Here is a 21243-nt window from a genome sequence, read left to right on the forward strand (position 1 = left end):
GTCGGTGGTAAGCCACGGGTGTGCTCCACTTCCCAGATGTTGGGGTGTGATCGCGCCCGGATAATCTGCCCACCATCCGTGCCTCTCCCGCGGCAACTTTGCCGTGTGACCGGGGCCACTGTTAGTGTGGTTTCTGAATGTCGGTCATTTCACCAACTATGGCTGGTTAAGGGTGCTGTTCTTTGATATAGTAGCGGCTATAACAATAGAGTTGGAAGCACTGCCTGCTGGGAGATGCACTATAGTAAGACAGGAAACAGGAAGTAGAAGGAAGGAGACTTAGCTTGGGCCTACGCTGATTTATTGAGCAATAGACAACAGTTGTTATTAGGGCGGGAGTCTGGGGAGTGTTGTCAGTGACGGTGTGACATCATTCCCAAGGAAAACCTGGAAGTGACATCACACTGCTCAGTTGTAAAATCATAGACTTTCTGGTGATTCCTAGAGAGGAATGATGTCACGTCTGAGTTTCCCCTGGAAGTTAAATCAGCCTGGCAGCCTGGAAGTTAATCAGCCTGGCAGCGATTAAAAAATAATTTCTTCTGCCACTGCTCCCATTATGCCTGTTATGATCTAGACAAAGGTAAAGGTTTCCCTTGCTCGAAAGCCAGTCGAATCCAACTCTAGGGTTGCGGTGCTCATCTCCATTTCCAAGCCAAAGCGCCAGTGCCATCCAAAGATGTTTCCATGGTCATGTGGCCGACATGACTAAATGCCAAGGCGCACGGAACGCTGTTACCTTCCCATCGAAGTGGTACCTATTTATCTACTTGCAACTTCTTGCTTTCGAACTGCTAGGTTGGCAGGAGCTGGAACCAGAGATGGGAGCTCACTCCGTCATGCGGCACTCAGGTCTCGAACTGCTGAACTATTGACCTTCCAGCCTGCAATTCAGCGTCTTAACCACTTGAGCCACCGCAGCTCCTCTTGTTATGATCTACAAAAAAACAAATTAGTTATAACGTAAACTATACTCGGCTGCTTGGCACAACATTGTGGTGACAACGATGTCTTTTGCCTCTGAATCCACCTACACCCTTTTTTCAAAACCCCAGTGAGTGAGTCTGCAGAATGCAGATGCCCTGGCCTGATCCTGGCCTGTCCTCTGGCAACTCCCTCCCAGACAACACAAAGAAGGAAAGGAAACCAGCATTTGTTGCGATAAACCAGGATTTGAATGATTGTGTGCTGAATCCTGGTTTCACAAACTAACCACAGTTAACATAGACCACGGTTTTACATCATGTCTGAACTGGGCCATTACCTTCTACAGTAGGTTTGCCAACTTCAGGTTGGGAAATTCCTGGAGATTTGGGGGTGAAGCCTGGGAAGGATGGGATTTGGGTAGGGGAAAGATCTCAGAGGGGTATAATACCATAGAGTCCATCCTCCAAAGCCACCATTTGCTAGGAGAACTGATCCCTGTAGTCAGGAGATCGGTTGTAATTCTCCAGGCCCCACCTGGAGGTTGGCAACCATAAGTCTGGTTGGCTTTCTAAGCATCAGGCTGCTTATTTTCAAACTGTATCCGGCAACAATACAAAGTAAAGCCTGTGCTTTTGCAATGCTTTTGTCTTCTATCCAGGACTGGATTCTCGCATTGTACTTCTCACATTACTTTTCTTGACCCCTCATTAGACAATGAGAGAGGATGGCAGTTCCTTGAATAAGGTAACTCCAGTGCTGTTCTGCACCGTTTGGAATCAAGGCGCTTTATGAGAGCGGCGGCTGAAGGTTAAGCAGAAGGTGAAACAAAATATTCAGTATTGTGTAACTCCCTGGCTCTGCCTGCCTTTCGCTTTCCAAGAATGCGTTGCTGTTACAAATAACAAAACTTGCAATGATCAAAAAGGGGGGAAACGGCTGGGGAGACTATGAAAATATAGCTCGATGCTTAGGAAAATGTTTTCCTTCAGGGGATATGAAAGCAACTCGAGATGAAAGCAGAAAGGGGAATAACCAACACCACAAACTTGTTATGATCTTCACTTTTGAAAACATAACCCCTTGCAGTGGACGTAGGAGATTTGCTGTTCTGCACAAGTCTCTTTGATTAAATTGTGGTCAAGTCGTTGGTACCTGAAGTCATATCCGAATGGAAAAGAACCGAAGTCACAGGATCAGATGCTTGGATTTGCTTCTTTTCTGTCTCATTGACTTGTGTCGATCCTGACTACACATTGGGGGGGGGGAAACCCTGGGTGGCCATCTCAGGCATGTCGTTTTGCTACAAAGCCATGAGTAGCTCTACAGGGTGGTTTGGGGACACAAAAATGGTGCCAGGAGAAGGCTGAAGTCACTTCTCCCCTCATGCCACTGCCACAAGCAGGAATGGACCAGCCTGTTCCTGGATCTGGGAAGCACAAAACTCTCATTACATGACTGATACAAAGTCCTTGTGGTGGACACGAGGACTCTGCAAAACCTGTTGTCCAAAAAACCCTGGAGATACTTCCTAGTAAGGAAGTAAAGTGGACCATCAAGTCATAGCCAACTCCATGAAGTTCCACTTCATGGAATTTTCAAGGTAAGAAGTGAGCAGAGGTGGCTTTGCCATTGCCTTCCTCCGTACAGTGGCCAGTGTCTTCCTTGGTGGTCTCCCATCCAAGTTCCAACCACGGCCAACTCTGCTTAGCTTCCAAGCTCTGATGAGATCAGGCTAGGCTGGGCTACGAGGGCTGCCGCTTCCTAGCATGTTTTAATTAACGTGATAAGGTTAACTGTCCTCCTTCCTTTGTTCCCATCTGTAGAGTAATCAAAGTCTGTTTGATCAGCTAAAAATGTCACTTGGCCCGTGAGGTTACTAGCTGCCCCTAAAACGGCAGGCTTTTCTCCCGCAAAGGAAGGCTCGTGTTTCCCCCCTTGTCAGCAGCCGTTTGGGCGGTGCCTCAAACGCTGCTTGCCAGCTGCCTGCTTCAACAGAGAGGTCTGTTTTCCCCTCTAGCCGAGAGGAACAAAGGCTTGCCTGGAAATGGATAAGTGGCTTTCTGGTAACTAATCTGTGCAAGAGCGCCTATTTTGAGTTCTGAGAGCCAAAACACTTGTGATGCCGGGGGTCAGCGAGCAGATTGCCTAGGTGCTGGATTTAGCTGCAGGGGAGCAGGATGGGTTGGAGCCATGGTGCTGGGGGAACTGCATTGTTCCCTGCTGGACCAAAGGTGGCCTGGGACAGGGACACTTCCAATGAGAGCTACCAGCTCTGGACTGGGAAATGCCTGGAGATTTTGGGGGTGAAGCCTGGGGAGGGCGGGGTTTGGGGAGGGGAGGGGTCCACCCTCCGAAGCAGCCATTTTCTCCCAGGGAACTGATCTTGGTCATCCGGAGATCAATTGTAATAGTGGGCAGGGCTATTTTTGGGCAGGAACGCACAGGAACGGACTTCCGGCTGGCTCCCAAGTTGGCCACGCCCATCAGGAACTCATTAGCATAATAGGCCACACCCAACAGCAGAAACCCATTAGGACTGGCTACATTAGGGGTGTGTGGCCTAACATGCAAAGGAGTTCCTGCTACAAAAAAAGGCCCTGGGTTTGGACAACAAACAAGGTAAACAGAATAACAAGCAAAAGGTGGGTGTGGCTGGATAACCACACTTCTGGTAACATGGGGGTGTGGCCTAATGTGCTAATGAGCTGTGCTGTCAGGGGTGTGCTAATGAGTTCCTGCTGGGATAGTGGGAGATCTCCAGGTGCCACCTGGAGCCTGGCAACCCTTCTTCCAGCTGGGGAAAGAATGTGGGGAATCAGACTATGGTTCATATCAAGCCCCATGTTATGGCCGTGGGTCTAGCTCATGGCCACTCCCCCCACAGCTGTTTCTTGCAGCTAAATGACACATCTGGGAATCTAAGCATGAATCCCCAACTCCATATGTTGCCTGGCCCCAAGTCTGACATCTCACTATGTTGGCATTGTATCTGTTATTCTAAAAAAAAATTATGTTTGCCTTCTCCGAATAGATTTTTTTTTCATTGTTTAAGTCCTGCTTTGAGAATCCAGAAATTTTGCCTCTGGCTTAGTGGTCGAGCATTTCCTTTGTATCCGGAAGGCCTCCGGTTCAGTCCTTGATAAAGGTAAAGGCTTCCTTTGCTCGAAAGGCAGTCGAATCCGACTCTAGGGTTGCGGTGCTCATCTCCGCTTCCAAGCCAAAGAGCCAGCACTGTCCGAAGACATTTCCATGGTCATTTGGCCAGCATGACTAAACACCGAGGCTCACGGAACGCTGTTACCTTCCCACCGAAGGGGTACCTATTTATCTACTTGCAATTTCTTGCTTTCGAACTGCTAGGTTGGCAGGAGCTGGGGCCAGAGATGGGAGCTCACTCCGTCACACGGCACTCGGGTCTCGAACTGCTGAACTACCAACCTTCCGGTCTGCAGCTCAGTGTCTCAACCTCTGAGCCACCGCTCAGATTCCTTAACCTTCAGTTAAAAACAGGATCAGGTTGTAGGTGATCTGAAAGACCTTGAACTGAGACTCCGGAGAGCCTCTGCCAGCCAGAGCAGAGTTCACATTGTTGCCTAACGAACCTGATGGCTTTGCCAAGAGCCATCGTGGTGTAGTGGTTAGAGTATTGAAGAAGGATGTAGGAGACTCAGGTTCGAATCCCCACTGTCCGAGGTCCCCCTGGGTGCTGGGTGGTTCAGAGGCACAAATCAGTACAGCAAGGTCAAAATTCAGTCCTTTGGTAACACACGGAGTCAGGAGGTTGTCACTGGAGCAGGTTCAAGGCAAGTCCAGAAGTCGAGGTCCAGAATGGGTCACAGGAATGAGGTAGAGAGAGGCTCAGTGGCGGTGGGGTCGAAAACAGTTTGAGTTGTTGCTTCCACAGCCACTCTCTCTTTGTTCCTTTCCGCAGTAGACTAGACCTTAAATCCTGGTTCAACCCTGACCCGAACTTATATTCTACACTACACTTGAGTTCACCCCGTAATTATTTCGGGGTATTTTTTCGTTTGTTTCCACATTACACTGAGGTCACCCCAGCTTCGACCCACACTTGTCCCGGGATAAATGCAAGGCATTGTGTCACGAGTTGAACTCTGATAAAACCAGGGATGAGATCCAAGTGCGGGGAGGACCTTTCTCTCCATCCTTTATAGCCAAGACACTTGTTTCACAGCTGGGCTGCATCAGGCCTATGCATGCACGCTCCCACTTCCTAATTAGACCCGGGTGTCTCTGGGATGCCAAACATGCACGCCATCTTCTTTCCATTATTTCATGCCGGACCCTCCTCCGTCTGGGCTCCAGTAGTTCTGGAGATGGAGGAGGCAAGATGGGTGGTGGGTCCCTGCCTAATCCTGAATCAGGGGCCTGGACAGCCAGGAGGCTGCGATTGGACGGTAGCTCCTTATTTGGCAGAGTAGCAGGAACTTCTGGTGTCAGGCTGTCTGTAGGTGACTGTGGGCTGGGACCGGCTTCAGCTGCCCCTTCCCCTTCCACCGAGCCCTCTGCCTCGTCAGGACTGGCTGTGTCTGGTTGATCCACAACACCTACTTTGCCGTGGAAGCTGGCGGTCTGACCTTGGGTCAGTCACACACACTCCGCCTAATCTGCCTCACAGGACTGTCGTGAGGCTGAAATGGAGAAGGAGAGAATACTGAAAGCCACTTTAGGTTTCTCACTGGCAAGAAAAGTGTGATATAAATGAAATAATATAAGTGAAGTACATTTATCACATAAATTGCCCCAAATCTGTCAGGATGGGGAAAGAAGGGATGGTGGCTCTCCTGGCTAAGGTTGGTTAAAAAGGTAAAGGTAAAGGTTCCCTTGCTCGAAAGCCAGTCGAATCTGACTCTAGGGTTGCGGTGCTCATCTCCGTTTCAAAGCCAAAGAGCCAGCGCTGTCCGAAGACATTTCCGTGGTCATGTGGCCGGCATGACTAAACACCAAGGCGCACGGAATGCTGTTACCTTCCCACCGAAGTGGTCCCTATTTATCTACTTGCAATTTCTTGCTTTCGAACTGCTAGGTTGGCAGGAGCTGGAACTAGAGACGGGAGCTCACTCCATCATGCGGAACCCGGGTCTTGAACTGCTGAACTACTGACCTTCCACAGCCTGCAGTTCAGCATCTTAACCACTTGAGCCACCGCAGCTCCAAGGTTGGTTAGCCAATTGCTATACAGAGAAGTCATCCCTGGTCTAGATTGTCATTGGTTCCATTTGATCAGAAGAAGAGACTGGATTTGTATGCCAACCTTCACTACCTGAAGGAGTCTCAGAATGGTTTACAATCCTTTTCCCTTTCTCTCCCCACAATAGACACCCTGTGAGCTAGGTGGGGCTGAGAGAGCTCTCTCGAGGACTGCTCTTGAAAGAACAGCTCTGAGAGAACTTGTGACTGACCCAAGGTCAAGCCAGCAGCTGCATGTGGAGGAGTGGGGAATCAAACCTGGTTCTCTCAGATTAGAGTCCACGCTCCTAACCATTACACCAAACTGGCTCTATGTCAGCCCCTGGCTTTGTGTCAGTCTCCTAGAAGGAAAGGTCGTCGCTTTCATGTACAACAGTCCAAGAAAAACTGATCAACACCCAATGTTAGCATTTTCTCTAGACAGGGAAAAAATACCCTGCTTTTCATAGGAGACACCTGGATTTCCTACAAACAAAAGATGAGGTCTCACTATGCTATCATAGACATGTCTAATACTAACATGGACTTGATCATGGAAATCCCATGCACACAACATTCTATAATGGGAGAAGCCGTAATTTCAGGAAGAGAACTTGGCTGATCTGTTTCTCAGTTGTAGAAAATAGCAACTGGTAGTCTTTACTATGAATCTCTTCATGGGAGCAGGGAAATTCGTGCCTTCCAGTTAAATAGTTACCTTTCCATAACTTCTTGTTTGAATTTGCAAAAAAGTTGATCGTTTCCTTTATTGACAAGTTCCAAGACAAAAGAAGAAACTCTGTACCAAAACAAAAAAAAAAACCCAAAATGACTTGGGGACCAAAAGGCATTCTCACTTGTGAAAACCTTTTGGTGTTAGCTTTTACAAAGATTTCTCTTTTGATTGGATCGCGTTTTAAACCAGCTTGTCTTTGTAACATCCTTTGCTGTTTGTGACTGTAAAAACATAGACCTAATGGATGTAAGGATGTAAGGAAGGCAGCATGGTGTAGCCTGGTTTCATCTGATCTCGGAAGCTAAGCAGGGTCAGTATTTGGATGGGAGACAAACAAAGAAGACTCTGCGGAGGAAGGCAAGGGTCAACCAGCTCTGCTTCTCACTTGCCTTAAAAGCCCCTTGCTGGGATGGCTGTACATTGTTTGTGATATGACAGCGCTTATGTACACAATGGATGTACACGTACCTGATGAAATGAGCTCTGACTCATAGAAGTTCAGGGTGGATCAAATTAGTCTCTCAGGTGCCACTGGACTCCTGGTCTACTGTGCTGTTACAGAATAATGGAGCTGCCAAGTCACCAGATATTACTCTTAAATGCCACCCTTTGAGATGCTTACAAAAAGTCCCTGAAGAATGATCAGAAGCCATCTGTTAACTCATAAGTTTGGGACCCAGTTTCTTTCTTTCTTTTTTTTTTATAATAGTATTTTTATTGGTTTTACACATCAACAAACAAACAAACAAATATAACAAACAAAAACTCCTTACTTCAGCTACTGCTTCAATTACTACCAATACTACGTTTCCTTAACCATCCCTAAACCCAACAGTTAATGTGGAGTTAATTAAATCAATTGATTCGTCACCCCCTTTCCTCTATTCTAATTTAGGTGATTATTCTCTCCATTTCGCCCCTTCATATAATTTCTCACCTTCAAATTCAACTCTAGCATTTCAGAACCAGGAAAAGGAAACAGAAAGAAAAAAGAAACCTAAATTCTGTTATTAAAGAGTTAACTCATATATCCTGCTATATTAATCTGTCCATCTTCTAAACAATAACCTTTAACGTAGCGATGAGCGATTTACATCAGTTAAATTCTAACAAAACTTAATGCATATCATTAGACTGAAAAAACTGTTTTCTTATAAGAGAAATTCATTCAAATACCAATCTAATCCTTTTTTTAAATTTATTTACTTATTTGTTTTTTTTTCCCCCTTTGTAATCTACCTTGCTTCTCAATTGAGCCACACACTCCCGGTCAAAACAGCCTTTACCCCTAATCACGTAACTACCTATAATTGTCTTGTAACAAGCAACCAATTTACACATTGCAATAACAGTGGATTCAATTTTCTTCCTGTCTTCATTCCTTCCATTTTCTTCCACGTGGCTTGAGTTTTTATATTCCTGTATCTCGATAACAGAGACTACCCATTTCCACACTTCTTGTTCAACTTTCTTCACACTTCTCTTTAACCTTTTAAGGCCCTTAACTTTCAGGTCATCTTTCCTTAAATTGCTCCCTGTTAAGGGCTTCTTCTTTCTACTGTCGATTAAAGTCAAACAGTCTTTTTTCCTTTTGTCTGCTCTGACAGTCCTTTGCTTCTGAACCTTAGGACCCCAAGAATCCATCTCTCGCAGCTTGGCTTTTTTATATCTTGAGTCAGAGTTAGATATTCTGTCCAGCTTCTTTTCACACCTCTCACTCAGCCCTTGTAAACCTTGCGTTAGCTGTCTCTTATCTTCCTCCGTTATCTTGGTGCTTGAAATTTTTTTTGAAAAGTAATCCTCACAGGCTGCTTTGCAAGCTTTTTTCACCGCCTCTGTACACGCTTGCTTTATTGCCTCTGTACATGCCTCTGTACATGCTTGCTTTATTGCCTCTGCCAGTGCTTTTTGAGCTTGCTCTCCCAGGAAATTTGGGGGGGAAATAGGCTGACTTATAACACCATTAGTAGCCTGCGCCTCCATTTTGCCCCCTTTTATTTTATTTATTTTTCCGTTTCACTTTAAGCAAGTTTAAGCATATTTCCTTTAGTTTCAACACTGGTAGAGTCCTCGTCAGAAACAAAAGTCATTCTAGTAATGTCTATAATAAAGCAGGAACGGTAGTTTCGCTCAGTCACTTTGCCTTTCTACGTTCCCAGGTAAAAATTCCCAGCTAACTTTTTAGCGGCCGCCTCACATATGTCGGGGAATACTCACTCGGGGAGCTTTTTCGTCAGTGGTCTTCAGAACAGTGTCCAGGAAGGGAGTGATCTGTGTCTAGTTTGTAATTATATTGGTACACCCATGTGTCAAAAGAAGATATCAAAATAAAATAAAATAAAGAGTTTAAAAACACGGCTGGCTGCTGCTTCGGCGAGAACATGGCAGCCATGTTCTCGTGCTGCTCGGCGCTCCTGCCTCGGGGCAAGCCGGTCTCACCCCCGCCCTTGCCATGGAAAACGGGGGGGGCGGCCAAGCCTCTTGCTCTCGTTCTCCCTCCAGGAGAAACGAGCGGAGCCCCCCCCGAAACTCGGGAGAAGCTCCGTAGAAGCGCACGGGAGTCGGGGCGTCCTCAGAGACACCGAGGAACGCGCCCGGGCGCAGCGCCGCACCGCCGGAAGACCCAGTTTCCAAAGCTTTCCATTAGGCACATCCTTGGCAGTTCAGCATGACTCCAAGCATGATTAAAGGTCATGCCACATGTGGCTTTTTTGAAGATGCATCTCACAAAAGGAGATTAGTGTATGCACGACTCTCACCTAAGCTTGCCTCCTCTGAAAAACATCTGTAGCCCTTTCAAGCGATACAAAAACTTATTTTGTGGTGTTTGACCTCTAATGGCCATTTCTGACCTATGAGCCATCATGTGAAAATGCAGCCACACAGACTGGTGAACAGGCATGTACGGATGCTTCCTGACCACCTCTCTAGTACTACTGTGTGAAACAGGATACTGGAATAGATGGACCACTAGTTGACCCAGCAGAAGCTCATCTTACGCTCACTCAAGTGTGCCAAATCTGATTGTGGTGTGACAAATCTAAAAGTTCTCCCAAGAGGAAGTGGGAGCAGTCCCTATTTTCTGCCAAGCTGTGGGGCTGAATCCACTCTGATAATCTGTCTTTTTGCCTGTATGATATAAGCCCTCAGCTAAGGAGGCAATAACACTAGGTGGAGAAGCAAGAGAGTGACAAGGGGGAGTGAACCATTAACACCTGAGTATTCTAATTGTCAGGGTTGTTAATTGTCAGGGTTCCCAGTCAACACACTCAACAACGTTCCTTCAGAAGTTTCAGCTTATTGAGAGCAAGTACTTAGGACACCTTAAACGCTTGTGTCAGGAATGGCGGGATAGTGAAAGAAACCCCAGATATACCCCCTTCATACATGGCCCCCTGACGCATAGAGGCCAATAAGCAAGCACCTGGAAACGTGGGCAAAAAGCAACAGTTACATTCCCAGCGGGAAACTAGGAGCAGACAGTGCACAGCTTCGAGTACACCAAAAAGATAACCGGTTAAGACTGATGGAGGCAGGGAGGGGGAGTGAGAGACATGGACAGCAACCCACACATTCCAATCCATGGCAGCATTAGCTGACATTAATACATCCTTCAGAAGTACCAGAAACCTATCAGTAATCTTCATACCAAAATTAAGAACAATTCCAAACTGCTTTGTGTCACGATAGGAGAGTTCAAAAAGCTCCAACAGACAGCCCCTTTTCCTGCTCCCACTCAGCTGACTTATGGCAACCCCCTACGGTTTTCAAGGCAAGAGGCAAACAGAGGTGGTTTGCCATTGCCTGCCTCTGCGTTGCAACCTTAGGATTCCTTAGTAGTTCCCCATCCAAATATTAGCCAGCGCTGATCCCGCTTAGCTTCCAAGAGCTGATGAGATCAGGCTAGCACGGGCTGTCCAGGTCAGGGTACTCGTATTGTAGCTATTCTCTAAAAAAAATCCAACAATTCAACTAACAAATGGATACAACTGTAATAGCTAATCTAAAGGACAGAGAATACAAGAAAAAAATAATTCTCTCTCTCTCTCTCTGATAGCACTCAGTCTGTCTTATCACACTCCGCTGGCTCAGCTGAGGTCGGGGTCTTCATCAACCTTGAAAGAATGAACCACTCATATCTATCATTAGGGAGTGGTGGCGCAGGCAGTACATCGCCTGCAAAGTAACAACTATAGCGAACAGCCTCAATGGCTGTTCGAGACCCCACCGCGGCTGGAGTGAGCTTCCGGCCCCTCGTCCCAGCTCCCGCCAACCCAGCGGTTCGAAAGTAAAAAAAAAGTAGATAAATGGGTACCTGCCCTAGGTGGCAGGGGGCACCCACCTCCTGGTTCCGTTCCAGGAGTGTTGGCGGCGGCGATAGCGGCGGCGATAGCAGCAACAACAATGGCGGCGATCCAGGGATGCGGCGACCAGACCAGACCAGATGGAGGCGGAGCTCAGGTGATGTGAGTGCGAGACGGCGCAGCGCAGCAGGAGCCTGAGGGACGCAAGCCGGAAAAAAGCTGCAGCCGGAAGCAGTCACACACAGAGGAGGAAACATCGAGCCTGCCGGAGGTGGTCGCCGGTCACCCCGAAGATGCCAGAATAACATCCGCAGCCCACCGGGTGAAGAAAGATGGAACGTGCTGCTGAGGGTGTCGGTAGGCATTCCCTCCCCTGTGAAATATGTGGCCCTAGGTAGGTTAATTAACTACTACAAATAATAGTAGTACAGTTGTAAACCGCTCTGAGACCCCTTAGGGGTCAAGGGCGGTATATAAATCAAATGTAAATAAATAAAAAATCGTATCTGTCAAGGTCAATCACTCCCTGAAGAAAATATAACTTGAAAGAGACCCAGCCCAACTAAAACCAGCAATTAAAACCAAATAAAATAAAGTTAAATATGAATGTTATATTTAAGCATGTGTGTTCTGTGGCTTGTTGCCGTAATAAATGCCTGCCTGACTGATAAGTACATTAGCAAAAACTCTCAGTAGAGCTCAGTTCAAACACCATAGCAAAAACTCTTTACAGAGGCCCCGGTCACACGGGAAGTTTTGGCCCGCAAGAGGGACAGATCGGGGGCACAGCAAACGGGCGCGATCACACCACAACATCTGGGAAGCGGCACGCACCCGTCCCGATCTGTCCCTTCAGGCCGAAAACGTGCAGTAAAAAAAACCCGAGGAAATAGTAGGACCAACCTGTAACGCCGCAGCAAGTGCGGCCGTGGGATCACCGGCGCGCCTGTCTTCAGGAGCATTCGAGGCTCCCGGCCGAACTGCGCATGTCTGCCTCGCTCCCCCTCCCGGGGCCTCCCCCCCCCCCCGGCATCTGATCATGCCGGGAAGCAACTGCGTGGCGGCTCAGGGGATCTGTCTGATCCCGCCGCTGCGTGTCTCTTTTGGTGCGGCTCTAAAAAGCCGCACTTTGGCCGCATCAATTTCCCCTGTGTGACCGGGGCCAGAGATCAGCTACAACACCAGGGCAGTCGACCAGACTGAAGGCAGATATCATGGAGTTGAATTATGCAAAGCTGAAGTTTTCTTTGGAAAATCTCATTCTCCTCTTAAGGGACCCAGGTATGGTTGCCATCCTCCAGGTAGCACCTGGATCTCTCCCGCTTTTACAATTAATCTCCAGACAACCATGACCAGTTCCGCTGGAGAAAATGGATGCTCTGGAGGATGGATTCTGTGGTATTATCTCCTGCTGAGGTTCCTCCCTTCCCCAGGCCCCACCCCTAAAATCTCCAGGCATTTCCCAGTCCAGAGCTGGCAACCCCAGTCCCAGGTAAAATGTTCCTAACCCGGAAGTGAGAGCAGATCAATAATGACTACGGACAGCATTTTCTCTCTTCCTGTGAATTGGCAATAGTTACCAGGGAAAGCCGTTGGATTGAGAGGTAACGGGCCAGCTGTTGCCCACATCTACTGGAGAAGTTCAGAGGAACAGACAGCAGGCAACTAATAAAAATACGGAATGTGAACTTCTCTGGAAAAAAAGACAGGCAGGGGCGCATCACGGTTTACTGCCGTTTGGGGATCTCTCCATCTTCCTCTGGTCTCAGGTAAACAATCTGCTCAGTCAGGCAGAAAGCCTTCCTCTAATCGCCCCACGAGGGGCCTCGCAGAAGTCGAACCTGCTGATCTGTCTTGTCATTCTCCTAACCTGAAAGGGCTGGAGAGACAACCGCATTCAAAAGAGACATAGGGCGATTTCTCACTAGAGCTGCCTCGCAGCACAGCGCCGTTTGCCTTGACACAAACATGTCAATTTCACACCCGAGGCTGCGGGGCTGCATTTGACTCGGGGCTTCGCCCGATTTCCTCCACAGTTTCATGATCCTCAAAAACCAGGATCACGAAACTGCGGAGGAAATCGGGGCTTCGCCCCGAGTCAAAATGCAGCCCCGGAGCTTCGGGTGTGAAATTGACATGTTTGTGTTGAGGCGGCGCTGTGCTGCGAGGCAGTTCTAGTGGGAAATCGCCCATAACATAAAAGAAAAGTTCCTCCACACGGGGATGATTATCTGTTGTAGACTCTTGGTTGCTGTGAGGAGGCACCTACCAGGGTGATGGAGCATCCACACAGAGTGATTCTATGAAATTTCTCTCCAGTTTGGTGTAGTGGTTAAGTGCGTGGACTCTAATCTGGGAGAACAGGGTTTGATTCCCCACTCCTCCACGTGCAGCCAGCTGGATGACCTTGTGTCAGTCACAAGCTCTGGCACAGCTGTCCTTGAAAAAGAGCAGTTTCTGTCAGAGCTCTCTCAGCCCCACCCACCTCACAGGGTGTCTGTTGTGGGGAGGGGAAGGGAAAGGAGTTTGTAAGCCACTCTGAGACTCCAAGTGAAGGGCGGGGCATAAATCCACTCTCCTCCTCCTACTGCACCCGCCTCCTCCTCCTCCTCCGCGTCCTCCTCTTCTTCTTCTTCCTGATCCCCTCATGCCCATTTCCCCCTTGCCCTCGTGCCACTGGAGAGCTTTTTTGCCCAGCTTAAATTGGCAGTAGATATATCTCTATAGCGATATAGCAATACACTGACAACTTTGTATAGAAATATTAATTCCTATAGACCCCTGACTTCCTATAGACCCCTGCCTTCCCCCCTTGGAATGTATCTTGCGATCCCCTGCTGTGTTGATTTCCTATTGAAGCCAAATAGAGAGGTCCTGATGGCCTCTATTGCCATGCCATACCTTCACACTTCCACGATGGCAGAAGACCAGATGGCCTAGCAGACAAGCAAACAGTCATGTAGGCCATGGGTGGGTTGGACTCTGGGGATCATTTGACTGCAGAGGGTGTTCCCCAGACTATCCCCCACCCATTGCCATGACAACCCCAAAAGTTGGACACCCCCTGTCTACCCGTGATTGGCTGACTGGCCACAGCTGATTATGATTAGATTGGGTTTTTTAATTGTCTGACCCTTGGAGGAGAGCTCAGATTTTTCTCTTGCTCTCTCCTTACGGTTGAATTGCACCTGGGAAATGCTGTCCCAGGCAGAACAAAGGACTCCTGTGTGAACTGACCATGTGCTTGCGAGGATGGCACTATTGTTTCTCAAGATACCTGGACTCTTACCATGGACTATTCTGAACTGATAACTGTCCCTGACTTGGTAAATATACTTCTATTGCGTAGTTAAGGCAAAACTTGCCTAGGCTGTTCTTTTGAAGTCTTCTAGTCTGATTGCAAGTTCTATACTGAATAAACCTTATTCTTGTTTATTAAAAGTGTCTGTTTTGATGGGTAACTGAATTCCAAACTAAATCCGGTTGTCTGAACTGCTGACCAATTGTGCTACCTGTGTAAGATTACCTGTGCAGCTCTAGACAGAGTTGCTAATGTGTAAAACCCACATGCCAACTGAGATTCTGGGGATCTCTCATCTCAGGTTGGTGAGGGGGTTAAGCTTAAAGAGATCCCTGGTGGCTATTGTTCTTAAATCCAGAGAGCCTACCTTTCTGGGTTATTGAGTAATGTATGAGGCCAGTGTAGAATTCTTTCCCCCATCCCTGGACTGGCCTGGAGGAGAGAATCTACACAAACTTAAAAAAGAAAGGCTTGCAAAAAAGTTTTCATTGGTGAGGGAGAATGGTGAGCACAAAGGAACAAAGAAGACAAAAGTTGCCAGACGTGAGTAGGGAAGTTTGGGAATCCACACCTTCTCACATACATGGGGGCCCACCAGATTTGTCTGATGCTTCTGGTTCTGGAACAGGTTCTGGAAACACCCAGGCAAAGAAGGGGAAACTGCGGAGGAGACAGAGGAAGAACAGGAGGGGGACAGTGTTTTTATGGATGTCCCCACCCCACCCCCAAAACCCCTCTTGGAGTTTGAGAACCAGGGAGGAGCGAATAACCCATGTGGAAACAGCCAAAAATAACTCTTTTAAAAACTCATTCGCATCTTCATAAACTGGTCTTACATGACTATTTTGTTGTTGTTCAGTCGCACAGTCGAGTCCGACTCTTCGCGACCTCATGGACCATCTCCCGCCAGGCCCTCCTGTCTTCCGCCGTACTCTGAAGCTGGCTCAATTTCATGTTCATTGCATCTGTGACACTGTCTAACCATCTCATCCTTTGCCGTCCCCGTCTTCTTTGACCTTCAATCTTTCCCAGCATCAGGGTCTTCTCCAGTGAGTGCTCCCTTCTCATTTGGTGGCCAAAGTATTTGAGCTTCAGTTTCATTATCTGGCCTTCCAGGGAACAGTCAGGGTTGATTTCTTTTAGGATTGAGTGATTTGATCTTCTTGCAGTCCAAGGGACTCTCAAGAGTCTTCTCCAGGACCACAGTTCAAAAGAATCTATTCTTCGGCGCTCGGCCTTCCTTATAGTCCAACTCTCACAGCCATACATGACTACTGGGAATACCATTGCTATGACCATGCGGACTTTTGTTGGCAGGGTAATGTCTCTACTTTTTATCATGCTGTTTAGGTTCGCCATTGAATCACTGGGGATCTTTTGCCTGGGAGACAAAATCAAACGCTTCAAAATGTCCCAAAGGAACTGCTGGGCCAGAACTAAAAAGGGAAATGACAACAGTCTTGCAAGGTTGTCACACGAGCAGGCTGTATACAAACATTGCATGCCACAATCCTTCCTTCTCCCCATCCAAAATTGGGTCAGCAGAGATCAACGACTGTTGCCTGTTCTCACATTAACACCTCTCTCTCCCTCTCACGGATAGGCATACTAGATGAAATGATCTCATGTGAGCTTTCCAACATTATGCATACAGTAGGGTCCGGGTCCCCCACCCCTGGCCACCAGCAGGGGGCAGTAAAGAGATTTGCCAGCCCCAGGTTGGGGAACACCTGGAGATTTGGGGATGTAGCCTGGGGAGAGCAGGAACCTCGGTGGGGTACAATGCCACAGAGTCCACCCTCCAAAACATCCATTTTCTCCAGGGGAACTGCTCTGAAGTCTGGAGATGAGCTGCAATTCTGGGGGATCCCCAGGTCCCACCTGGAGGCTGGCATCCCTAGGAGTGCATGTCATTGGGCAGTGGCTGAGGCTTAGTGTGGGCAGTGGTTAGAGGCTCCACCCCCAAAGTCTCCAGGTACTTCCCAACCTGGAGCTGGCAGCCCTCGCACAGAGCTTACTGCAAATGACCAGCTGAATCCTCAGACATGGGGATGGGTAAGTAGGATTGTACCCACTGTGCACAAATGGAATTATGTGCTTTTAAACATCTGCACAGGTTTTCCCTCTCTCTTTCTCCCTCTGTCTTTCATTCGGTGAACGCTGGTAATCCTTCACTGGAATTCCAGTCTCGTAACAGAAAGTAGAACTCAGTGCAGTGCGCAATGGCCACAGGAGAGAATAAAACCAACTAATTTATTTTATACTGGATACCATTTCATTGTTTTGAGAAAGGCTTAAAACAGCAACTACAACAACAACCCAGCAGGAACATTTTATCACATCGACAATTAGTACACCGTACTGAGGTTCTTCTAAGTTGTCTTAACCAACACCCACTTCCAAATCCAACACATCGATATAAGTCTCGGCAACAAAAGCCTCCTTTCAGCTGCTAACAGTGGAACACTGTGTGTCTGCTTGCTATCACTGAACTGTAAAGGACAAATGCCAGAAATAAAAGGAATTCTGTAGAAAGCACACACCAGGTCATACCCTTGGCTAAATTCACTCAACAAGGCCAGGAGTCAGCAGCTTTCATTCAGTGCTTGCTTACTTCTGTCTCTTGCAATCCAATTGGGTATAATCTGTGATTTACAAATTAGGTTGTAGTGCTTCATCCATCCAACAAGAAGAGGCCCTGACCTGGATGGCCTAGGCTAGCCCAGTCTCATTGGCTCTTGGAAGCTAAGCAAGGTCGGCCCCGGTTAGTACTTGGATGGGAGACCACCAAGAGGCTGGAGGGCTGCTACACAGAGGCAGGCAATGGAAAACCACCTCAGGTCCCGGTCACATGGGCCGTAAAATGCAGGGGGGGAGCGTGGCAGTTTGGCCCGGAGCAAAATAACGTGCGGCCACCCGATCACAGGTCCCGTTCAGGTCCCGTGAGTAGGGGCAAGGTGGCGATCACACGAAGATCCTGCAGCATGGCAAAGAAGCAGTGTGGCGCGATCTCACCAATGGCATATGCGATTCTGCGGAGCAACGGAACGTTTGCTTTCCTCTTTGTGCTTTCCTCTTTGTGCGCATGCGCTGTGGAGACTTGGGGGAAAAAAACCTGTTTGCGACGGGACATGGGCGGGCGCCGGATGCCACGGACTACCACCGGAAACGTGATCAGGCGCCCGCCCTTGCCCCGCGGTTTCCAGAAACTAGTACCTCGGAGGTACTAGTTTTTAACTCCGCATCTTCGGCAGGAAGCCTCGGGTTCGCCATGGGAGCTCTACGCTTCCCAAATGTTGCGGTGTGATCGCGCCCGGAAAATCCGCCTATCATCCGTCTCAGTAGCGTAGCTAATGCTCCGTGTGACCGCAGCCTCAGTTCGTCTCTTGTCTTGAAAATCCTACAGAAATCAGCTGCAGCTTGACGGCATTTCCTCCCACCAACCAGAAGAACCCAATGTTGAGATCCTAACTGTGGAGGGCATTCATTCACGGGGTCTCCATGAGTCAGAAGTGACTTGATGGCCTTTAACACACAACTGTGGAGGTCGGTTTGGTGCTCGTTGGTTATTAAGCTGGGGCTGGCTGGCCCAGCAGCCTGAGGGACCTAAGGACAAAGGGCCTTTGCCAAGCTAGCCCATCCCTGGCCGCAGCATCCCTCTGGATAGGGGAGGGGCACCTTTGTCACAGGAGCGGCAGGCCGGAGGAGGAGACGGAGAACTTCTCTGCTCTGTTTTATGTGCAGGAGAAGATAAATGAAGCTGGCAGGAACTCTGGCCAAGTCTGGAGCCGGGATGAATGTGTCCAAGAGCCCTGTCAGCCAGGGCCGAAGGTCCATCTGGTCCAGCATTCTGCTTCCAACAGTGGTCAGATGCTTTGGGGGATCAGGCAAGCAGGGTTGCATGGCACATCAGCGGAGGTCTGAGGTCAACATCAGCTGAGGTCTGGAAGACGACTCGCCACTGAGCAAATTGCCTGATCCATCTATTCCAGCCACCAATGGCACACCAGCCCAGAGAGCCCACCAATGCCACAGGAGCCTCTAGGGCAAACGATGGAAGATGCACCAAGAGTACAACTCTATTGCTCTCCTGTGTGCCAGCGTTGGCAAGGGCTAAAGGGGTGGGAAAGATGTTCTGTTCCAGGAAGAGGGTGCCCATGCGTGCTCAGCGAAGCGGAACACTGGAGGCATCTTTCTCAGCCCCGCCCTCAAAAGCTGACCTTGCTTTACTAGCAGCGCATGAAGGCAACAACAGTTCTCCTCTGTGGCATGTCACTGGCATCTGGCTTCCAGAAGGGTCTTGTCCCTGGACATGGACATTTACACAGGAACACACGTGAAGCTGCCTTATACCGAATCAGGCCCTTAGTCCATCAAGGTCAGTATTGTTTGCTCAGCCTGGCAGCTGCTCTCCAAGGTCCCAGGCTGAAATCTTTCACATCAACTACAACCTGGTCCTCTTAACTGGAGATGCCAGGGACTGAACCTGGGACCTTCTGCAAGCAAAGCCGAGGCTTTTCTTCTGAGCCACAGATTTAGCTATCTATTCCATTTTCATCCCATCATTCCTGCAAGAAGGATGTATGACTCTCCGGTCCTTTGTTTCATCCTCACCACAACCCTGTGAAGTAGATCAGGCTGACAGAGAAAGGCTGGCCCAAGGTCACCCAGTGAACTTCATGGCTGAGTGGGGATTCAGGCTCAAAGCACCCCACTTCTAGTCTAGCCCTCGAACCACTCCACTCCACTGCCATTATCAGGATGGCTAACCGCTCTGGATAGACCTGCGCATCCTACAAACATCCTTTCCCCCAGAGCTTACAAAGCAGCTGTTTCAAGCCTGAACAACAGGGACTAACGAGATATCCCGACCTGAGTAGCCCAGGCTAGCCTGACCACATTTGGAAGTTTGGAAGCTAAACAGGGTCGGCCCTGGTCATTATTTGTATGGGAGACCACCAAGGAATATGGAGACGCGGGCAATGGCAAACCACCCTGGACGTCTCTTGCCTTGTAAACTCTGTGGGATCACCATAAGTTGGCTGAGACTTGGTGGCAAAAAAGGGTTGCTACCTTTGGGTTGGGAGATTCCTAGAGATTTGGGGGTGGAGTGAGGGGAGAAAGGAATTATTATTAGGGAGGCTCAGGGAGGCTTATATCATCATCATCATCATCATCATCATCATCATCATCATCATCATCATCATCATCATCATCATAGGAGGAGAAGAAGGAGACTGGATTTATTACCCCGCCCTTCACTCGGAGTCTCAGAGCGGCTTACAAACTCCTTTCCCTTCCCCTCCCCACAACAGACACCCTGTGAGGTAGGTGGGGCTGAGAGAGCTCTTTCAAGAGCTGCCCTTTCAAGGACAGTTCTTGTCAGAACTATGGCTTGCCCAAGGTCATCCAGCAGCTGCAAGTGGCGTCGTGGGGAACCAAACCCAGTTCTCTCAGATTAGAGTCCACACACTTAACCACTACACCAGCCTTAAAATACTTAAAAGCATCCACAACATATCAGTATATTATCCAAGATGGCGGGAAAAATTTCCAAGAGAGGGTTAGGGACCTCACTGGGGTATAATAAATAAATAAATAAATAAAGCCATAGAGCCCAACCTCCAGAGTAGTCATTTTCTCCAGGAGATCAGTTGTAATTCCAGGCGGTCACCCTGCCCAACCTGGAGGTTGGCAACCCTAGGACTAACAAGATGAGGCGTAAGAGCAGGTGTTCATGAAACAGAAACCCAGCCAGCGCCTCAGACGATACATGGAATCGGTTATCATTTCTTTTACAAGTAATAAACGGTAAATACAGGAATATACTTTGGAGAAGACTCACCAGACAGAATGGAGGCCACAGCTGCAATGATGAAGGAAACAATGACACCAGGGCCCGCCATCTCCTTGGCAACCAAGCCCGAGACCACATACATTCCTGTGCCGACACAGCTTCCAACACCCAGTGAAACCAGATCCACAGTCGTGAGTACCTGGGCCAGTTTGGTCCCATGAGATGTGGTGGTGCCCGTCCCTTCCAACATGGATTCCACAGGTTTCGTGCGGAGGATTCTAGAATGCACGGCATACCACGTGGCGGCCCACTGGATCCGCCGAGGATCCAAGTACGACAGGATGCCACTCATCGTAACGTCAGGGAACTGAAACAAATGCCAGCAGACGAGATCAGCTAGGTCCAGTGATGAGGCTTGACAGCATTCACTTCAGCAGAAGAGCAAGCGGCCTCAGAGAAGGTCCGTGACACATCAAGGCCTCATCGTTGTGAATGTGAAGCTTTTGTAACCCTTTGAGGGGTGGGGGTTGACGCCTTCTTGAATGCTCCTGCAATGGGAAAGAAATGACTGTGTGACTGGAAAGAGAGAGAGCAAGCACTCAGATTCAGATCTTACTTGGTTTCAGAAAGATCTTACATTTAGATGAAGTTCCACCTGGATTTGTGAGCAGCCTGACTAGCCCTGACTAGCCCAGTCTTGCCAGAGTTCGGAAGCTAAGCCGGGCTGCCCACAGTCAGTGCTTGGGTGGGAGACCACCAAGGAAGACCGGGGTTGCCATGCAGAGGCAGGCCATGGCAAAACCACCTCTGCTCATCTCTCGCTTTGAAACCCCCCCCCCTCGAGGGGTTGCCATACTTTGGCTGTGACTTGACAGTGCTTAATTATTCGATTTGTGTGTTCTTGGAGGGAGAGCTTCAAAACAAATGCTTAAGGGTGAACACGGGGACTGGACCTATGAGAAGGAGAGAGGCAAAGTTCATTTAAACT

At 48.6% G+C, this 21243-nt stretch overlaps 1 protein-coding gene across 1 annotated transcript in view; it reads right to left on the bottom strand.

The window, feature by feature from the left end:
* SLC7A14 (solute carrier family 7 member 14) overlaps window positions 1–20607 on the bottom strand; it is a 72363-nt gene extending 51756 nt beyond the window's left edge. The window contains exon 1 of the mRNA XM_015411610.1: window positions 20304–20607. Within this exon, the coding sequence (XP_015267096.1) occupies window positions 20304–20607 (304 nt within the window). The remainder of the gene's footprint in view (window positions 1–20303) is intronic.
* Between the last annotated feature and the right edge of the window lie 636 nt (window positions 20608–21243).

The sequence above is a fragment of the Gekko japonicus genome, unplaced genomic scaffold (assembly GCF_001447785.1).
Source record: "Gekko japonicus isolate JY-2015 unplaced genomic scaffold, Gekko_japonicus_V1.1 scaffold11, whole genome shotgun sequence".
Classification (NCBI taxonomy): Eukaryota; Metazoa; Chordata; class Lepidosauria; order Squamata; family Gekkonidae; genus Gekko; species Gekko japonicus.